Genomic DNA, 20,425 nt, shown 5'->3' on the forward strand with positions numbered 1-20,425 from the left:
GACACTGATAATACTCATATGAACCTTCTCAGCTAATAGAGCAGGTAGAGAGAGCTTTTATAGTTGAAGCACAGGAGAAAGCTGAATTCGAAGATAAAATATGGTGTAAAAATGGAGTCAATAGAAAAAAAGGGAAATGGAATGGGAGAAAGAAAAAAGGAGAGGGGGAATAGGCCAAGATATTTCATATAATAAGACTTTTCTTTATTACAATGAGCTATTGCAATGATATGGAAGGGGGGGAGGCAAGGGGGAATGAGGGAAACTTTGCTCTCATCAGAGGTGGCTAGGAGAGGAAACAGCATATATACTCAGTGGGGTATAGGCATTTGGAGTAAGGAGAGGGGGTGACAGGGGGAAGGGGGGATGTGAGTGATGGAGGAGAGAATGGACCATGGAAGGAGAGTGTTCAGATATAACACATTTTCTTTTTTTACTTGTTGCAAGGGGCTGGGATTGGAAGGCCTGTCCAGGACCATAGGACCAGGTGGATTCTGGGCCTAAGGGGTGGTATGGGGGCTCAGGGCTTCTTGGCCCCAGGACCAGGGATCTGTCTGCTGCGCCACTCAGCGACCCTACAGCAGAGTCCGAGTGAAAGGAGAGAGAAAATATAGTACATGGTAGTGGAGAAATAAGAAAGGAGGGAGTTGCGGTCAGCAATGGCAATGTTGGAAAAATATGGAAGTCACTTTTGCCATGGACTAATCATAAAGAATGTGATCCACGCACAACAGAGTTATTGGTGTTAGAACAAAGCCTGAAGCACATTTTTTAATATTATTATTATTTTTTTGGGGGGGGTTCAGGGCAAATGGGGCTGGGTGGCCTGCCTGGGGCCGCATAGCAGGGTGATCATTGGGTGTCTGAGACCGGATTGGGACCCGGGTGCTCCTGGCTCAAGGGCCAATGCTCTGTCTGCCACCCAGCCACCCCTACTATTATTACTATTTTATTTTATTTTGGGTCTTTTCTTTTCTTTTTTTTTGTCTCTTCAGGGCAGTGGGGATCAGGTGGCTTGCATGTCACATGGCTGGGTGACTGTTGGGTTTACGGGGCCGGATGTGGGCTCAGGTGCTCGTGGTTCCAGGGCTGGTGCTCCGTTCATTGCGTCACCTGGCCATACCTACAATTATTACCATTATTTTTTTAATTTTAATTTTTTTCTCTCCCCTTTACTTTATTGCTGAAGCAAGTCTATATTTACGGGGGAGGGGGTATCTCATTTACTCTTAAACAAGAATATTTTACTAATGTAAAAATAACATTAATTGTACAAAATGAGAATAAATATTAAATTTAAAAAAATAAATAAAAGCTGCCCAGGGTCCCCAATACTTAAGACCTCCAAAAGAAGTCTTCCTGAAAAGTGGAAAGAGTTCTGAAAGAGAGAAAGAGGGAGGAACCAAAGCCTTATGGAAACAGGAGGCAGGGTACCCCCCCCCCCACTGACAATGCCCATTTATCCATCTGGGTCATGGACAAAAGATCGACCTTAGAAAGAAGAATCAAGATAGGAGAAGGATGTCCCAGGATCACTTTTTCTATCTAAATTATGAGGATGAGATGAGGAAGGGGCGTGGTTCTCCCTGGAACCATTTTTTCCCATTCTCTCCCTACCATCCACCGTAGTAATCCCTTATTCTTCTTGCCCTTCACTCTAACAGGGACTCTTAAGAGGCTGGCTGCCCTCAGAGTTCTCTGAAGGGGAGGAAGGAGAGAACATATCCCTAGGGCTCCCTGGTCTGGGAAGGATGGATCCAGAGCCCATAGATATAAGACTGGAGAGAGAGACAGAGAGAGACAGACAGAGAGAGAGAGAGAGAGAGAGAGAGAGAGAGAGAGAGAGAGAGAGAGAGAGAGAGAGGAGGAGAGGAGAGGAGAGAAGTCAAGAAGGGAGGGGAGAGAGCACTCTGTGGGAGAGGGTCAGGGTCATCTATGCTGACATAGGTGACGAGTGGGAAACTGCAGTGAATAAGAGCCAATATCATTTGAAGGAACTATTGCCTGTCTTCTAATGCTTGCGGGGCTATCACATGAGAAGAGGTTTGCGGGTGGCGGGGGAAGCAAGGGGAATAGTACATCTCTGGAGCAGAATGGACCTTGTCAGGGCTCCCCGGTCAGGAAGCTCTATCTCTGGCAAGAGTTGGTCGGACTTCGGCAAGCCCTGGGGTATCTCTGAGTTCTGAGCTTCCCAAAGATCCCATAGTCCTCTGGTCTCTCTGGTAACCAAGCCGTGGCATCGCATTAGGTCCAGTGAGGCCTGTGTTGGGGCTGCTGCCAAAGTCACCGCCACAATCCACCTCCACCTGGTTGTAATACAATTGCAACATTCTGTATCATCTTACATTGATGCTGGATCTGGCCTTTACTTGAAGCCTTCTAGGAATGGGGAGCTGACTGCCTCCCAGGTCCTTCCTTGTGTGCCTGGACCCTGGGGGTAGGACCCTCCTTGGGGTGCTAGGAGCCCCCCAGACCTTGACAAGGAGGAGGATGGGAAAATGAGAACACGGCTCCTCCAGGTGGCCGGGGGAGTTGGGATTTCCCTCAGAGTTGCCTCCCATCCTTTTCCTCTTCCTCCTCCCCCATCAACCCCCCGGCTCATGCAAAAGGCTGCAACCTTTGGGGCTTATGCAAAACCCAATGCGCCTGCTCCCTGGGAGTGCCTGCCTAGCAGGAGGTCAAAGCCAGAGGCTGGAGCATTGGGGGTTCCCCCGGGGGATTTCTTGGCAAAGATGTAGCTCAGGAAGGGTACTGCTTCTTTGCTCTGGGAGTCGGTGAGTAGCAGTGGCACAAACCCAAGATCTGAATTCAAATCCTCCTTTTGTGACCCTGGGGAAATCAGATCCCCCTAAAATGAGGGAGTTGGCTAAGGGTCTCTGAGGACTCTTTCTCTTTGGATCCGGGAGCCTTGGACACTTTCCCCAAAGCACAGGGACATGGGACCTCGGTACTGGGGGCCTAACCTGAGGTAGTGGGATGGTGGAAAGAGCTTTGGAGCCAAAACCTTGCTTCCTTGGCTACCACGGTCACTTCCTGGGGGGCAGGTCATTCCTCCCTGAAGCCTAGGAGCCCTCCAGCCCCCCTTGGGGAAGCTTTACTCTGTTGCCACTCACAACGCACTCCATAGCACATTATCTGATCCCTTCCCTGAGCCAAGCAATTCCTGCTCCTTCCCCTGGGGAGGCTGGTCCATCCGTCTCCTCTCCTGAGGCCTCCCGACTCTCATCTGAGGATGAGAAATAACAGCTTAAGTAGCCCTGCTGACCTTCCAAATGCTCATCTGATCCTCACAACCCTGCAAGGAAGGGGCTTTCATTAGCTCCTTTACATATGGGGAAACTGAGGCAGGGTTGGGGACTTGCCTAGCTACAGTCACACAGCTCTGACGTCTGAGAGGGGATTAAAAGCCAGGCTTAGGACTCTGTCTATTGCTTCTGGGCCTCTGAGCTCCTTCCCTCCCCTCCATGTCCTTGACATCATCCTCCCACACCCCATCTTTATTCCACCTTTGATGAAGAGATGAACCTTCTGGGCCAGGCTGTTCCTCTCTTCATGCCTTTTTCTGGGCTGCTCTCCAAGTCTGCCACGTCCTCCCTTCTCCTGGAGACCAGGAGAACATCCTTCAAGAGTGCTCAAACGCCAGCATCTGGAGGCCTTTACCGGTACCTCTCCAAAGTCACCCAGAGAGTTTTGGAGAGATCTCTACCTGTGGAGGGCCACTTATCTCCAGGAGACAGTGTCTAGAGTGTTGGCCTCAGAGGCAGAAAGACCTCAGATATAGGCAGCTAGGCAGCCACAAAATGACCAAGTCATTGTCCTGCTGCCTGCCTCACTTTCCCCATCTGTAAAAGAAGGAGCATCCTAGCACCTCCCTAGAAGGGTTGTTGTGAGGATCAGCCAAGATAAAATTAATTGGGAATCTTCTAGAGAAATGCTAGTCGTTGAGGTTTTGTTTTTTTTTTTTTGACACTGTTGTTGTGTCTCTCCTTCCTTGATGGAATAGAAATTTCTTCAGGGCAGGAACTGTTTCTCCAGGACCTATTTCCCAAGCCTGCCCTATAACCGACCCCCTGACTGTTGCATGCCTTCTCCTCCCTGGATCTTGGCTAAGTCACTTCCCTTCTGGGGTCTCCAATGGGAAAATAGAGGCTCCAAGAGAGCTCCTCAATTCAATGAAATCCTGAAATTTGGCCATGACTAGTTCTCTAAGTCCCCCAGGGTGGACCTTGGGGCTCCCAGACCCTTCTGCCTGTCACCCCAAGGCCTGTCAGGGATTCTTGAGTCCCAAGGAGGCTGCGCTGTGGAGAATTTTAGAGGCCGTTAGGGAGCTTCCTGGACCCCCCCGAGATTCTTAGAAGTAGAGTGCATGCGATAATGGAAGATGGGGGCGTCCTGCCATCGCCATTAATCCTTTCTATAACCACAAGCCGGGCCCTTGGCCCCTCTGGACCTTAAGTTTCTTTTTCTGAAAATCAAGTTTTGGGTACAGGTATTTCTAGGGTCAGGGAGCTCCTGGAAGTAGAGAAGCTAGGGCTGAATCTGTGTTAGCTCAAAAAGTCCCCTCCCCTCCCTGGGCCTCAGTCTCCTTCCCTGTAAAGTGGTCAGGCTGGACTCAGGTGGCCGCAGAAGGTTCCTGTCCCTCTGGCAGGGAGAAGGGGCTCCCCAGCCAAGCCAGGGCGGCCGTCCTTAGCTGCCCTTCCTCCAGACCTGGTGGAGGAGGAGGGCTGCTCCAAGCTGGCGGCATCTCCCGGAGGCCGGTTCCCTGCTTCCCTCCCGCCCGCCCCGCCCATCTCCATCCCTATCTCCATCTCTGGCTCGGTTTCCCCGCAGGCACCGCCTCCTGCTGTGGCCATGGGGGTGAGGTCACTGGCTCCTCTCCCTTGGGCCTTCAAGAATTCTCCTTCCCTGGTTGGCTCAACCTAAAGATGCTACTGGGGAGTGGGGGGGGGGAGGACCACAAGAGAGTGGGCTGGGAGGGGCAGAGGCTGGAATGGGAGGATGGGGGAGGCTGGGGGAGGGGGAAAGGCTCTCCTCCCTGCTCAGCCCTACCCCCACAAAACAGTTTCTGGAGCCCTGCTTACCGCCAATAACCCTCTGGGCAATCAGTGGGACCCCCTTCTTTTGGGGGGAGAAACACCTGTCCTCAAGCCTCATCCACTGGCCCTTGAGTCTGAGGACTCGGGATTAGGGAGAATCAAAGAATGAGGCCACTTTTTCCTTCCTTCAGTAAATATTTATTGAGGGCCTGCTACATGCTAGGCAGGAGCTGACCCTCGTGCGAGAGAGTCGCTATGCCCCAAGGAGTGAATGCGAAATATGGGAAAGCAGAAATTGGGAGGAGGGGACTGGGGAGCAGGGAAGGCTTCTGGGATGATGTACTTTCTCAGCTGAGTCTGTAAGAAAACGGGATTCTGAGAGGCCCAGATGGGGAGGGAGGGCACTGGGAGGGGGACCAGGAGTTAAAATTTCATCTACAGGAAACACCACCTGGAATGTTTGAAAAGAAGGGCTGGGTGAAGGACTGGAAAGACCAGTCCTGGAGCCTGCTGGGGGTAGGGTTCATGCCCCAGAGGCCAGTGGGGTCCCGGGGGGGGGGGGGCAGGGGCCCCTCAATGGCAGAGCCAAGGGACTGAGGGTAGAGCCAGGGGGCTGTGGGGAGGAGCCGGGGGACCTGGGAGTAGGGGGCCTGAGGATGGGGAGCTCCTAGCTGGGGGGACACTCCTTCAGGAGGGAAGTGACATCTTCTAGCACCATTTTTCTCCCTCATGTTTTGATTCTGGTCCCATCCCTGTGCATCAGTTCAGAGGTCTTTGTAGCTTCCTCCAAAATCCTGAGGTTACTTCCCAGGGCTGTGGAGTAGAGTCCAGAATAGCATGGGAGATAGGCTGGAATTGCCCTTGATCATATAGCTAAGGGCCAAGGTAGGATTTGAACCCAGGTCTCTCTTGCTCCCAAGTTCAGTGTTCTTTCCACATGCATCACTGTTGCTGCTTTGGATCCCAAACACAGGTTACTTGGCCCCTTCTGGATGACCCTCCTTGCCATGGGAGGTGGATCCACGTAGGGAGGTGGAGGAAGGTCTGTGGAGGGAGTCACACCTTGCACCACCCACCGGGCACTCCATAAACCCTGGCAGGCCCCTAATCTATCACTTGTCACTATAACAAGAACTTCCCCAAGCCAGATCATTCTATCTTTCAACCGTAACTCCATTCCCAAGGCCCAGACACAGGGAGGACTTGCCCCTTGTGGGGTTGTCCTACCTCTGAGACCTGGGAGGCCTCTGCTGGGATCTCCCCGGAGCCCCCATCTCCATTCGCACCAGTCCCCAGGCCCTAGTGATCCTGCTTCACTTGCCAGCTCTGTATGAACACAATGGTCTCAAAAGAGTCCTCAAGGCCCAGAGTCCAGGCTGGCTCCTCCAGGAAGCCCTCCCGGCCTCCCTCCGTTATCAGCTCTTCTTTCTAGGGAACCTCGCAAGTCCAAAGTGACTTTAGGAAGTGCTCTGGGCAGGACTCCAGCCCCCTCCCCCTTTCCTCTCTGCCCCAAGGACTGACCGTTTTCTGTTCTATATTGCAGGGCTACTTCCATTGTACATACAGATCGGAAGGATCTAGATGGGCGATTGTGAGGAACTCCTTGCCCCAAGACTGGGCTTTGCCCGGGCCTCTCTTCTTTCCTCATCCTCACCAACTCCTGCCCAGCCTACTCAAATACCCACAGAAGCTCGGGGGGGGGGGCAGACCCAAGGAGTCTATTGGAAGACCAGAAAACAAGGCATCTCCACCTAGGTTTAGAATGAGGTCCCTGTTGGGAAGGGCCAGGCCTCCAGGGACGAGGCAGGGAGCTCCAAGGCAAACATCACTAGTTATCTGGTCAGAACCATCTGCTCCTGTCCTGGGAGGTGAAAAACGAGACTTTCGCTCTCAGAGGCTAATAATGGCGCATCTGGATTCATTGCCCTGATCCCCTTATTGATCACAAGAGACGGGGGTGGGGAGAGGTGGACATGCTAAGAGCATCCACGGGTCATTAAACAAGTGCACAAACAGAACATTCAGGAAAACTGAGCTTCTCCTTTCTGCTGGGGTTGATCCGGTTCAGCTGACGTTGGGGGCAAACCATCTGTCTCCAGTTAAATCTGTTCTATGATCTCCATGGAACCCGAACTGAACAAAACAGAAACTTGAAAAAAAAAATGCTGGTTTTTCCAAAGTATTGGCCTTCTAAGAGAGTGTGGCAGCTGAACCATCTTAAGGGTGAGGTGGAGGGGAAGGGGACATGAAACTGAATGGGAGCTGGGGGTTGGAAGAAGGAAGAGATGCAATGATGGTGGAAGGGGATTGGAAGCAGAGGGGCAGGCTGGGAAGAGGAGGCAGAAGCTTGGGGGGATGCTGTTTCTTTAAATACTTTTTAAAAAAACTCCATTGTGCCTTCTGGCTGACTATTAAAGGCAAGTGTATTGGTGGTAGGGGCTCAAGCTTTGGTTTTAAGTAGATGTGGATAGACATATTGAATCTCTTGGCCTTAGGAAAGTCAGTTCAGGGGGACACAAGGCAGGAACCAGGAATGGCCTTGTCCTATAACGAAGCCTGGTCCCATTGGCCATGCTTTCCCATCACTTGAGCCCTTCTGGGCCTGGACAAGAGGAGTCCTAACCTCCTCCAATTGGAGCTAATGGTAAAGGAGAGGGGAGAAAGCAAATAAGTTATGGAAGCAGAGCAAGATAAGAACAGCAAATAGTACCCCCACGCTTTTAACAGAACTGATGACAAATAAATAACAGAAGGGAAGACCTCATATCTCTGACCACATCAGAGGTCACAGCTGTACCAAGGCCTAATACCGTAACCAAGGTAAGCCAAACACTCCTACAGAAACGGGCATAAAGGATGGAAAGTGCACAGGAGTAGACCCATTATCACAAAAACAACATTGAAAGAACAATTCTGACCTGCTTGCTCTCTAATCATGCCGTCTGGGCCAAGAGAAAGGTAAATGACACGGGGTCACAGACTGAGAGCGGTCCTTCTCCCTACAGACACCCCGTGGTGGGGAGCCAGGGTTCGAGCCCAGGCTTGCCTATGTCATCCATGCTGCACACTGCTTCCTATCCCTGCTCTCCCGTTCGCCTGTCACCTACAAAGTCAGAGTGGGGAGCCCTCCCTGGGATTTAGGTATCTCTGAGACCTGCCTTGTTCTGCTCCTAACTCTGAGACCTCTGAGGTCTTAGAGGTAACTTGCTGCTCCTTCAGGAGCTGATTATCTAATCTATGACTTCTTCAGGGCCCTTCCTATATACTGGCCACTTGGTTTTCCTGTACTCTTAGGACCCATCAGAGTGGAAAGGAGTAAAAAAAAAAGGAAGAGACCTCAAAGAAACCATCTTTGACTCTCAGTTGTTGTTTGTGCAAGGCAAGTGACTTGCCCAAGGTCACACAGTTAAGTAAATATTAAATGTCTGAGGCTGGATTTGAACTCAAGTCCCCCTGACTCTGCCAGGGCCAGTGTTTACCCCCTAGCTGCCCTGGCTCCCAGTTCTTAAAGGGGGGGAGTGGATACTGAAATGTATCTAAAGGGAAGCCTGAGGATTCAGTAGAGTCAAGGCATCATATTGTATCTCAGTCTTTGTAATTCATTCTTATGCTGAATCCCAGATGTGGGACAGAGGAGATCCCACAAGCTGCACAGACCAACTGTTTGATTCTACTGAAAAAGACCCTGAGGCCCAGGAGGGCTTCCGACACAGAATCAGTGTTTACAGATCTAGAGTTCCTCATTTTCCAGGTGAAGAAACTGAGACCCGGAGAGGTTGGTCACCTGTCTGAGAGGGCATAAGCAAAGATATGAGGAGGGTTACTGGACTTCAGGCCTTTCCCTGCCGTGCTGTTATTTCAGGGCCTTAAACCTGATAGCTTGGTCTTGCAAGAGTTCATTAAGAGGGGCAACTAGGTGGTACAGTGGATGAAGCACCAGTTCCAGAGTCAGAAGGACCTGAGTTCAAATCCCTCAGACACTTAATAATGACCTAGCTGTGTGACCTCAGGCAGGTCACTCAACCCCATTGCCATGAAAAAAAATTTAAAAATGAAATTAAAACAAAGTTAATTAATGTCTCTTGTTAGAGCACTTTCTAGAGTCAACTACTTGCATTTTCATGGTGCCTCCATGTATTTCCAAAAGCTTCCCAAATCTTTGTTCCATCCAGTTCCATCAGCGCCAGAGCCTGCTGGTCAGCCTTGGCAAGTTCCCATCCTTTGCCAGTTGGTCATCCCGGTTACTGAGCATCTGCCCCCCATCCGAGCCTTTCTAGGTGAGGTGATCTCAGTTATTCTCCTAGTTCTGCTCCCTTCAATCTGCATCCCAACGTCTTTCTGAATTCCTCTGAATCCCTCATGGTCATGTTCATGATTTCTTTTATAAATTAAATTGAAAACAAATTCAATTTAAAATTAAATTTTATTTAAAACTAACAAGCATGCATTTTGTTTCATACCTTCCCTGAAAAAAAGGAGAGAAAATATGTCACAAATTCATTCCTAATTGGTTATTGCACAATAACATTCATGTGACACAATTTTTCCAACCAACTGGGCGGTGTGCCCATTTGGTTTCCAGTCTTTTTGCAATCGCAAAAAGTAATAGGAGCATTTTGTATAGACCTTACTTTTAAGATGAAACTTAATAGGCATTAAGAGAATATCCTACACTTGGGTTCAAAATCATTCCCTTCACAAATATATGAAGAGGGAATCTCGACGAGTCAGCCGTTCTTCTGGGAAAAGATCTAGAGGTCTTAGAGGCCCACCAATTCTGAGTCAAGCTAAAGGAACTGCAGGTGCCTTCAGGGAGGAATGTTGGCTAGGAACAGGTAGCTAAAAGTCCCGGACATATGTCCTGGACACATCTGAGCAGGGCACTTTAAGAAGGTCATTGGCAAATTGGAGATGGTAGCAGTGAGCATTGAGATGAGGTCAAAGAAACTGGAGAGATTTGACTTAGAGAACAAAAGGCTCAGAAGGCCACAAAAGAGGCTTCAGGAGCCAATAGGGTTAAAAGTCAAAAAGATCTGGATTTAATTCCTGCTTTGGGTACTTCTTAGCTGGGTAAATCAATTAACCTCTCTATGCCTCAGTGTCCTCATCTGTAAAATGGGTGGAATAAAACATACATTGTCAAAGATGGCGGATGTGGTGGTTTATTTTGTTTAGTATACTTTAGTGATAATACTGATAGCTAAGGGTAGAGAGAGATGATGTTATAAAAATGTATCACTAATCTTCTCTTCTTTAAGGATATGATTTCTCTCTCATCACACCCAATTTGGATCAAGGTACAACATGGAAACAAAGTAAAGACTGACAGATTGCTTTCTGTGGAGGGGGAGGGAAGTAAGATTGGGGGGAAATTGTAAAACTCAAATAATATCTTAAATAAAAATTAATTAAAAAAAGAAAAAATGTATCAGTAAAACAATCATTTTATAAAAAGTGAAAGTCCTTGCAAAGGGCACTGTGCAAAATTGGAATGAGCTAACTCAAAAAGCAATTTCCTGTCATTGGAAGTTTTCAAGCAAAGGCTGAACAAATCAATTGCTGAGAATATTTTTAAAACTAATTTTTTCAATCAAAAAATTCAACCTATTTTCTCTCCCTCTTATATCATTTTTTCCTTTCTTCTCCTCTCCTCCATGAAAGAAAAAACAAAACTAATAAATTTGCAGTCAAGCAAAATGAATTCTCTCTTTGGTGGGGTCTTCTTCAGTCTCTGGAGTCCCTCACTTCCCCATCAGGAGGAAGGCAGCTGGCTTCATCACTGGCCTTGTGGAATTACCACCATGATCGGAATTCCTCAGTTTTTCCCAGCTGGTTGTCCCTTCTATGTGGCTGTGCCTGTATACATGGTTCTCCTCATTCTGCTTACTCTCTCTGTATCAGTTCAGTTAAATATTTTTTTTCTGAAATTTTTTATTTATTTTCCAAATACATGCAAAAATAGTTTTCAACATTCATCCCTTTGCAAACTTTTGTATTTCACATTTTTCTACCACCTTCCCTTCCCTCCCTCCTCCCCGTGGCAGGATAAAATTTGATAGGTTGCACACATACAATCGAGTTTCCATATTTCCATATTAGTCACATTGTATAAGAAGAACCTTAATAAAGCTGGGAAAATCAGGGGAAAAGGAAAGAACATAAAAGAAGTTCTAAAAGATGAAAATTGAATATTTTTGCTCTGCATTTGGACTGTATAGTTTCTTCTCTGGATGTGGATGCGTCCTTAACAGATCTCTCAGGATCGAGAAGTTGCTTCCAACTTAGTTGTTCATCTCACAATATTGCTGCTAACGTATCCAATGTTTTCCTGGTTTAGATAAATCTTCTTTTGGGAATTGTGTAAAAGAAATTCTTGGCTGCTAGGGAAGGGTTCTCAAGCTAGGTTTTAGAGAACTTTTCTGCTATTTTTTGTAAACTGCATTTCTTCATAATCGGTTTCCTTTGTAATCTATGTGCTTTAGTTATGTTTCATATGTGTTTCTAGAAGAGGTTCATAGGATTCATTAGAATGATGTCCAAGGGTTTCCTGGAGAGCGCCCAGAAAAGACCTCTGAGGTGACCGAACCATAATCTCAGAGCTCGAAACCATCCAACACAGATCCCTTGTCCAACTTCCCAACGTCTTCACTTGGCGATCTCCAGGAATAAGAGGGGTAGTAACCCTGAGGACCTGGAGATCGAGCTATGCCTTCCCATTCTCTGACAAAGGATAAAAAGTATCCCCAGACTTGTCCCATCTGGGCCAAGAGGATGAGAGGGGACTCTGCAGATTTCGAAGGGTCAAAGTCAATTCATACAATGTCCTCAAATTTGGATTGGATCTAGTAGCCATGTTCGAGTAAGCTGTTGGGAAAATCTGGGCCATTTACTCCAGTCTCAACTACATCACTCTTCACCACATTAGATTCCTTTTCATTTCAAAGAAAAACACGGGGAAAGGCAGGGATGGGCAGTCCAGTGTTCCCACAGCAGTCCTAACTGGCCAGGCTGGGTTCGGTCTCAGCTGGGTTGGGCACCAGGTCTGGTGGCCAGAAGCCTCTTCAGTCACTTCTGATGCTGCTGGGGACTAGAAAGGGTTCTGGGAGCTGAGATGCTGTAGATGCCCCAAGGCTAGTCAGTGGCCTTGCCCTGCACTTTAATAAGAAAACAGAGAGGTTTGGGCATGACGGAACAGGATGCATTTTTATAACTTTGGCAAAGAACACCAAGGCTCTGGTGAAAACAAGAGTTCTAAGGAGCCTTAGATGAGATGATCTCCAAGGTTCCCTCCTTGTTCTGTGTTTGTCTGTATTCACATTTGGGAGGAAGCACAGTTAAGTAGTCAAGAGTATCAGATCTGGCGTTAGGGGGGGCTTCCCCAGCTCTGGGCCTCAGCTCCTCCCTCCATGAGTTAGGGGGTCAGGCTCTGGACCCACGAGGACCCGTCCAGCTCCAACTCAGGATCCTGGGAGCCATGTTCATGCTGGGCTGTCAAAGGTAAGCTCCTTGAGGGTAGGAGCTCCCTTGTTTTTGCCTGGGTACGCCAGGGCTAGTAGAGCCAGTAATATCTTGTTGGGTTAGAAGGGGGGCAGTTTTTTTTTTGAAAGATGTTATTAGTTTTACAATTTTCCCCCTAATCTTGCTTCCCTCCCCCCACCCCCCACAGAAGGCAATTTGCCAGTCTTTACATTGTTTCCATGGTATACATTGATCCAAATTGAGTGTGATGAGAAATTATATCCCCAAGGAAGAAATATAAAGTCTCAGAGATAGCAAGATTACATAATAAGATGATGGGTTTTGGTTTTTTTGCAAGGCAAATGGGGTTAAGTGGCTTGCCCAAGGCCACACAGCTAGGCAATTATTAAGTGTCTGAGACCGGATTTGAACCCTGGTACTACTGACTCCAGGGCCGGTGCTTTATCCACTGCACCACCTAGCCGCCCCAATGATGTTTTTTTTTTTTAATTAGAGGTAATATTCTTTGATCTTTGTTCCAACTCCACAGTTGTTTCTCTGGATACAGATGGCACTCTCCATTGCAGACAGCCCCAAATTGTCCCTGGTTGTTGCACTCATGGAATGAGCAAGTCCATCAAGGTTGACTATCACCCCCATGTTGCTGTTAGGGTGTTCAATGTTCTTCTGGTTCTGCTCATCTCACTCAGCATCAGTTCATGCAGCTCCCTCCAGGCTTCCCTGAAATCCCATCCCTCCTGGTTTCCAGTAGAACCATAGTGTTCCATGACATACATATATACCACAGTTTGCTAAGCCATTCCCCAACTGAAGGACATTCACTTGATTTCCAATTCTTTGCTACCACAAACAGGGCTGCTATGAATATTTTTGTACAAGTGGTGTTTTTACCCTTTTTTCATCATCCCTTCAGGGTACAGACCCAGTAGTGGTATTGCTGGGTCAAAGGGTATGCACATTTTTGTTGCTCTTTGGGTGTAGATACAAATTTCTCTCCAGAAAGGTTGGATGAATTCACAGTTCCACCAACAATGTATTAGTGTCCCAGATTACCCACATCCCTTCCAACATTGATCATTGTCCTTTCTGTCATACTGGCCAGTCTGAGAGATGTGAAGTGGTACCTCAGAGAAGCTTTGATTTGCATTTCTCTAATAAGTAATGATTTAGAACAATTTTTCAAATTGCAACAAAGAGATGGATCTCTTTGATCTCATCTGTAAATTGCCTTTGTATATCCTTTGACCATTTGTCAATTGGGGAATGGTTTGTTTTTTGAAAATATGACTCAGTTCTCTGTATATTTTAGAAATGAGTCCTTTGTCAGAATCATTAGTTGTAAATATTGTTTCCCAGTTTACATTTCTTTTAATCTTGGTTAGAATGGTTTCATCTGTGCAAAAGCTTTTTAATTTAATGCAGTCGAAATTATCTAGTTTGTTTTTAGTGATGTTCTGCATCTCTTCCTTGGTCATAAACTGCTTGGAAGAGGGTCAGTTTTAAACATGATCCGAGGTCACAGTGGTTGGCTGCAGGTCATCAAACTAACTGCTTCCTCTTCCTTACTGTCCCTTTGGGGAGGGGGTGGTTTGGAAGGAGCATTCCCATTTCACAGATGAAGAAATGAGGCCACTTGCCCACAGTTCCCCAGCTGGGTCATCCCCAGGGCTGGGATTTATATCATCTCACCTGCAAGGCCAGTGCTGCTCTCCCCATGACCAATCAGCAGCTGAGTCCTACCTGTCTCTATGGGTCTCTACATGGCTCCAGTACCCCCAGCACCAACTCCCCAGAAATACTCCATGTCCAATATACAGGCCACACCATCTACTGCAATTATTTATTAGCTTTAGAAGTTTACAAATTTGAGTTTATCATTTTAAGAGATAGAATCATGAACATTCTAATGGAACCAATTTTCTGGTTTGCCACTTTTCTGCTTATATTTTTCTTGCTGTTTAAAGTACAACCAAGCCATTGGATCATCAGAGATTTGCTGAAATCTAAGATTCTAGTAAAAATATCAATAAAACCGTTCATTGTCACAATGAGTCTCCTCAGCAGTACCGGTGGAACTGATGTGTCAAGCTCTGTGTGTGCTTGTGTGTATGTATGTGTGTGTGTGTGTGTGTGTGTGTGTGTGTGTGTGTGTGTGTGTATGTGTGTACCTGGTTTCCTCCCCATCCAGTCCTTCTGCCAGATCTCCTTGCCTAAGTGAACCTCAGGTTCTTTGCTTGTGTGTCTCCAGAACTGAGAGGCCTCACCCTGCAAGCAGCAAGAGATTCATTCCTGAAGCTACATCAAAGCTTACCTTTATTTAATGCACTCATTGGAAATTTTATAAAATCTTGTATTTCATACAAAGTTAACAATTTAAAAAGGGAAATGTTTGCAATACAATCTTCCCATCCCTTTAGTCAACAGAGACATGGGAACTTTGGAATGTGCTTGGGATCGTTGAGTGACATTGGTCCCTTTGGTGGTGGGGCATCTTCTGACACAGATTGCTGGGAGCAGGAGCTCGGAGAACCCCAGATCTCAAAGCTGACTCCATGGCGATTTGAGAGAGGTGGGGCAGATGGGATGCCGGCCCCTCCCTTGGGTCCCAGCTGTTATGGGAAATGTGACTAGACATAGAAAGGAAGGTAGGGCTTCCTGGGCAGGGAATCAACATGTACCATAAATTAACAGAAATTACTAAAAAAGCTTCTACTACAGCAAGAAAAACAATTTCTCCAAAAGAAGTGAACCACTGGAAAGCACCCTGCTTGGTAGAAATGTGGCTGGACTCTTGGCAGGTCAGATGAGCCAGGAACACAGAAGGCAGCACAGCCACGCAACTCAAGCCGCCACTGCAGTTCCATCAGGAGCCATAGCGATCCTGAAAAGGAACGGGCGGTGACCACCAAGCATCCGTCCCTAGGCCTGCCCTGGCTCCCTCCTGGGGCTCTTCTCCTCCCAGTAACACTAGGTGGTGGACCTCCCCTCCATCCCTATTTTACAGATGAAGGGACGTGGCCACGGTCATATCCATCCTGAGCCTTGGCTCCCTGCTCGCAGCTTCATGCTGCTTCTGACAAGGACACCATGGACATCTGTCTACCAGGGTCCTTAATCTGGGGTCTCTGAACTTGGAGGGGAAGGAGGGCTCACGCCTGTGACTGAACATTTCCTTCCATTGTTAAGCAAAATCCTGGAAGCTGCCCAGGGGCCTCCCCACAATGGGGGGGCCCATGCCCCATAGGCCCAAAGCCCAGCTGGCTGGAAGGCAGGGGAGGAGCCTCCCCAGGCCTCTTGTTTCCAGGCTTCTCCACAATAGATGTGGACTGGAGAGAGAGGACCTTAGAAGCACAGAGTACACCTCTACCAAGTCTTCTCAAATAACCAGAAAGAAGCCCCACCTTCCACTGTTTTCTTCTCTAAAGTGGGTGTTGTGACTCAAGTCTTCCTGGGCCTCCAGGATCCTGGGGGCCAGTCACAGCTGAGAGATCTCCACACAAGTCATTTGTTTTGGCTCCTGGCAGCCCAAGCTCACTATCCACATAAACATGCCACAGAATGTCCTAGGACCCTATGTGGGTGGGGTCTGAGCAGGATACCCCTCCCCCACAGCCTGGAACAATAACAATGGGGGGGCAGGGCTCTGGAGTATCCCACTGACCTGAATGGACGTCATGACTCCGTTGGCCAGGACAGAGAGCTTCCCTGCCACAGATCTCACTCCTTGCTTAAACTGTGTTATGTCCGGGGCATTTGGCAAGACATTGCTAAGGTTGTAGTTTCCTGAGGGAAGAAGGAAAACCTGTGTCATTGCCCATGGTCCCTGGAAGAAGCCAGTATGGATGCATTGGGTGCTCTATCACCCATCTACCCTTCCCTGTCGCCTACCAGCTGCCTGGATAAAGGAGAGACAGACGGGGCAATGAGTGCCCCACAGGCCCGCCCTCAGCACCAGGCAGTCATGGCTTCCCCCCACATTGGATGTACTCTTCAAGGCCACGTCCCAGATTGTTTACAAGTTCTGGATACCTGTGTGAGTGGGGTGAGAGCTCAGGGTGGGGAGCCCAAGCTTCCCTGCCCTTTCTATGCCCTGGAAGCTTGTCAAGGGGCCAGTAGCTGTCAGAGTAACTGATAGATGGGCCTCCGAGGACAAAAGCCAGCCAGGCTGAGCCAGAATGGGCCAGGCTGGGCAGACTGGGCTGCCTACATCCTGGGACCTGTTCCTGAGTCCTTTAGAAATACAAATAGCTTTTCTAGGGGGAATCTGACCAAGGTTTTCTTGTTTTGATCCTGGGTGATGGCAAAGTCCAGGACAAAGCCATAAGCCTTCAAGACCCAGTCACAGGGCAGGCAGGAGAGGGTGGCCATGATGGTGGGGGCCAGGTTCAGTGACTTCTCTCTGGGTTACCACAGTGGCCTTGGAAAGAGCACTGGCCTTGGAGTCAGGAAGACAGGAGTTCAAATCAAGTCTTAGACACTTGACTCTTACTAGCTGTGTGACCTTGGGCAAGTCACTTAGCCCATCCAGGGCCATCTCCAGAGGAGAAAGTGAGGTGGTGACTTAGCACAACCCTCCCTCACTCAAATCCAATTCACTTGCATGTTAAAGCATCCCCTCCCTGATGTCAGAGTCTTCTTTAAAAATGAAGATTTATTTATTCACCACCTAGTGTCCTTCATCTGTCCTGGGAATGACAGAGCCCCACACGCCTGAGGGCCCCTCTCCAGGCCCTAGGAATCTCTTATGGCCTCTCTCTTTGGTAGCCTTGGTTTCCACTGCTGTTTCTGGGTCATCTCCCAGGCCTACAGTGCCCCTGATCAGACTGTTCCCCCCTCTCCTGAGTCCCTCTAATAAAACACAGAATTGGAAGCTCCCTGAGGGTAGGAAGTCTTGCTCACTGTCACCCTCGGGACCAGACCCCCATCATGCCTCTGGGTCCCCAATACAAAACCTGGGCAGAAGCTAAGAGTCAGCCATTTCCACTCTGTAGTTAAACAGACCAAACCAGACAGCGAGCATCATCTTTGCTTCCTGTTATTATGAAACTAATGGGATTAGTCTGTCGACAGACATCACAGAAACCCACTTGCTAAAATGAACAAAATTCTACTTTGTATAATCAAGTCTGGGTTGGCCATGGCAGCACAGAGGATAAAAGAGAGGCAGCCCCAAGAAGGCCCAGCCTAACAGCTTGGGGGGCTCCCCAATGCTGGTATCAAGTGCTGCCCTCAGTCGGGAGGTACAAAGACAGTGCCCCCCACCATGGAACCTATGTATTAAAAAAGCAGGGTTGACGAGGCCAGGATCAGAGTCAGCATCCAAGGGAGATGGGCAATGATGCCATCTCTGCTCTGAGTCTAGCTGGCACCATCTCCTTGGGTCGAGCAAGGGCAGCTCAATAGGGAGTCCTCCCAGACTCCCAGGAGCCCCTCAATGATTTAAGTCACAGAGATGCTGGGTGGGGGAACGACACACAGTCCCACTTAATCCTGCTAAATAGAATTCTTGCTGAAATTTGTAAAAAAAAAAAAAAAAAAAAAAATGACTGCTAACAGCAAGACTTACACAAACAAATAAAATTAAATGCACCCCCCAAACAAAGGGCCATATCCTGTCCTCCAACTTTTTCCCTTAAGGAGGGCTCAGGGGATGCCAGTGTAAATGAATCTATATTTACAGCCAAGGATTGGCTCTTGGGTCACTCTTCCCCCTCCTCTCCAGCCCCCTCCAGTTTGGGGAGGCCACGCCAGCTGCCTTTCTAAGGCCTCTCTCCAACCTCTGAACTGCACAAGCCCATTATCTCCCAGAGTCTGGCAGTAGCATGACCTCAGTGGACATTAGGGAAGTCAAGGTTATCCAGGCTTACCAACCAAAGAAGACTCTGTTTGGGCAGAACATTGGATGGAGCCAAAATTGGGGCTCTCAGGAAACACCTTCTGAGGGTGAGGTTCTCCCTCACTAGAATCCTGATGTTCACCAGGTGCCTATGGATGGCCTTGTGGAGTTTTCCTGGTGGCCTTGGGCCATCTCTGCAGACACACTGACCCTGCCAGGACCAGCACACCCAAGGGAGCCAGTCTTGGCCCAGGGCTGAACCTCAGTTCCACCACTTAGCTACCTCTGGGCATTCTTGGCCTAATTGGCCCCTGACCAGGAGGAGGAAGAGGAGGTCCGACTGCCAGGATGGTCTCTGGGCTCCTCCCTGCCGGACCTATAGATCGATTTACTGGGAACATGCTTCAGAGACTCACAACAGTGCTGCTGTCTGTACCCAGAGCAAAGGCTGAGATGCAGCCAGAGCACTTTGAGTTTGAAAAGCTTTTCTAGGGGGAATCTGTCTCATTAGAGACCACAGCCCCTTTGAAACTCTATGCTTTTGTCTAATCGGCTTCTTGAGACTCCTCACACACACAACCCTCATCCCCCCCCCCTGGGCTTTTGCCTGGCTGTTCCCGTGCCTGAATCCCTGGTTTCCTTTAAGGCTCATGTCCAAGGAGCTGCCTCTACCTTCCCCACTCCCTCCTTGTCCCATCTAGGTCGTCTTGCTCCTATGAGGGCAGGGAATGTCTGAGTTGTCTTTATTCTCAGACTTTAGCACCAGGCCTGGCAGGACAAGAGCAGAGAATCTGTTCGCTGAAGTTCCCCTAGGAAGGCTTCCACATGGGGAACTGCAAGAGACCTGGGGGAACTCCTGAGGAACTAGGCCTGGGCAGGTGGGGCAGGAGCCCCAGGTGCTATGGGGGGGGGGGGGGGCTTGGGCTGGGTTCCACACCCTAAGTTCCATCCTCTTTCTTTCCCAGACCTCCCAGGCTTCTCTGTAGTGACCTAACAACACCCTTAGTATCTGGCTTTATAAAGCTTTGGTCTATGGCATGGCCACAACCTTTGGCTGAGCTGCCCCTCTGAGCCTTATGACTTTTGTGCCTAATGAGGGGTGACCCTCCTGCCTCCTTCCCCAGGATCATCCAGAAGAGGGCTTAGAGTCAGGATGGAGCTGGAAACATCTGGCTCCATGGCCAGCACCAGCCCTTCCTCAGTATGTGAGCAGTGAGGGCAGACCAGGCCTGGCAGCCTCCACCTCTGTGGGGATGTGGGAGTGGTGCTTTCAAGAGAGCTCAGCTACAGATCTGGGAAGGGATCACTCGTCATGCTTCCTCCTCCAAACAAGTTCCCCTCCTTCCTCCTCCTGAGCGGAGGCTCTGGGGGAGTCAGCTGGCTCCAGATGCCCAGGCAGCTGCCCCCTCTTTCTGTTCCTACCCTCTTCTTCAAGACTGACTTCAAAGCACTGAAGCTGGTGAGGCGTCCAAAGGCCTGACCCTGATTGGCAAGAACGCTGCTGTGAACCTGGATCTCATTGAGTCCCTCCACAGGGCAGCTCTGTGTCCAAGAAACAAGAGGAGCCCACTCTGGTCTTGTGTTGGCCAGGGGTCTCAGAGAAAGCTCCATGCTCTAAGAAGATGGGGTCCTGAGGGAGGCCAGGCCCTATGGCAGGGAAGCCTCCTCCACCAAGAGGGACAGGCCCCCATGACAGAAAGCAAAGAAACGATGAGCCAGCTTCTGGGTCCGAGGGGAGGAAGCCTAGGGAGAGGAATGACTCTTTCCAAGAAAGAGGTGAGTCGGGAAGTGGCTCCTGCAGCCTGACCCCCTTGAACCTCAGGGGAGAAATCTTGGTGAGCCCTCCCAGGGATTGAGGGTCTGAAACCTGGAAGGGCTTGTCTAGGAACGAAAGAGTGACTTAGGAGCCTGAGACTTGTCCATGCAGATGGCTCCTTGAGTCCAGGGCTCCTAAGAGGTGCAGAGTGTTGGAAAATTCTACTCAAAGTAGCCAATTTTCAGTCATTTTTGACATGGTTGTCAAGATCAGAATGGGGGGGGCGGTGCATCTAGGTGGTGCAGTAAATGGGTGAAG

The 20,425-nt window shown here is 48.9% G+C and overlaps 1 protein-coding gene across 1 annotated transcript in view; it reads right to left on the reverse strand.

The window, feature by feature from the left end:
• Positions 1–14,620: 14,620 nt before the first annotated feature.
• Positions 14,621–20,425, reverse strand: part of ARFGAP3 (ARF GTPase activating protein 3) — a 53,355-nt gene continuing 47,550 nt past the window's right edge. Inside the window, exons 15-16 of the mRNA XM_074227097.1 lie at positions 16,177–16,298; positions 14,621–15,396 (exon numbers count right to left, since the gene is read on the reverse strand). Coding sequence (XP_074083198.1) covers positions 15,379–15,396; positions 16,177–16,298 — 140 coding nt within the window. The 3' untranslated portion in view covers positions 14,621–15,378. The remainder of the gene's footprint in view (positions 15,397–16,176; positions 16,299–20,425) is intronic.

This window comes from Macrotis lagotis, chromosome 2 (genome assembly GCF_037893015.1).
Source record: "Macrotis lagotis isolate mMagLag1 chromosome 2, bilby.v1.9.chrom.fasta, whole genome shotgun sequence".
NCBI classification, from domain to species: domain Eukaryota; kingdom Metazoa; phylum Chordata; class Mammalia; order Peramelemorphia; family Peramelidae; genus Macrotis; species Macrotis lagotis.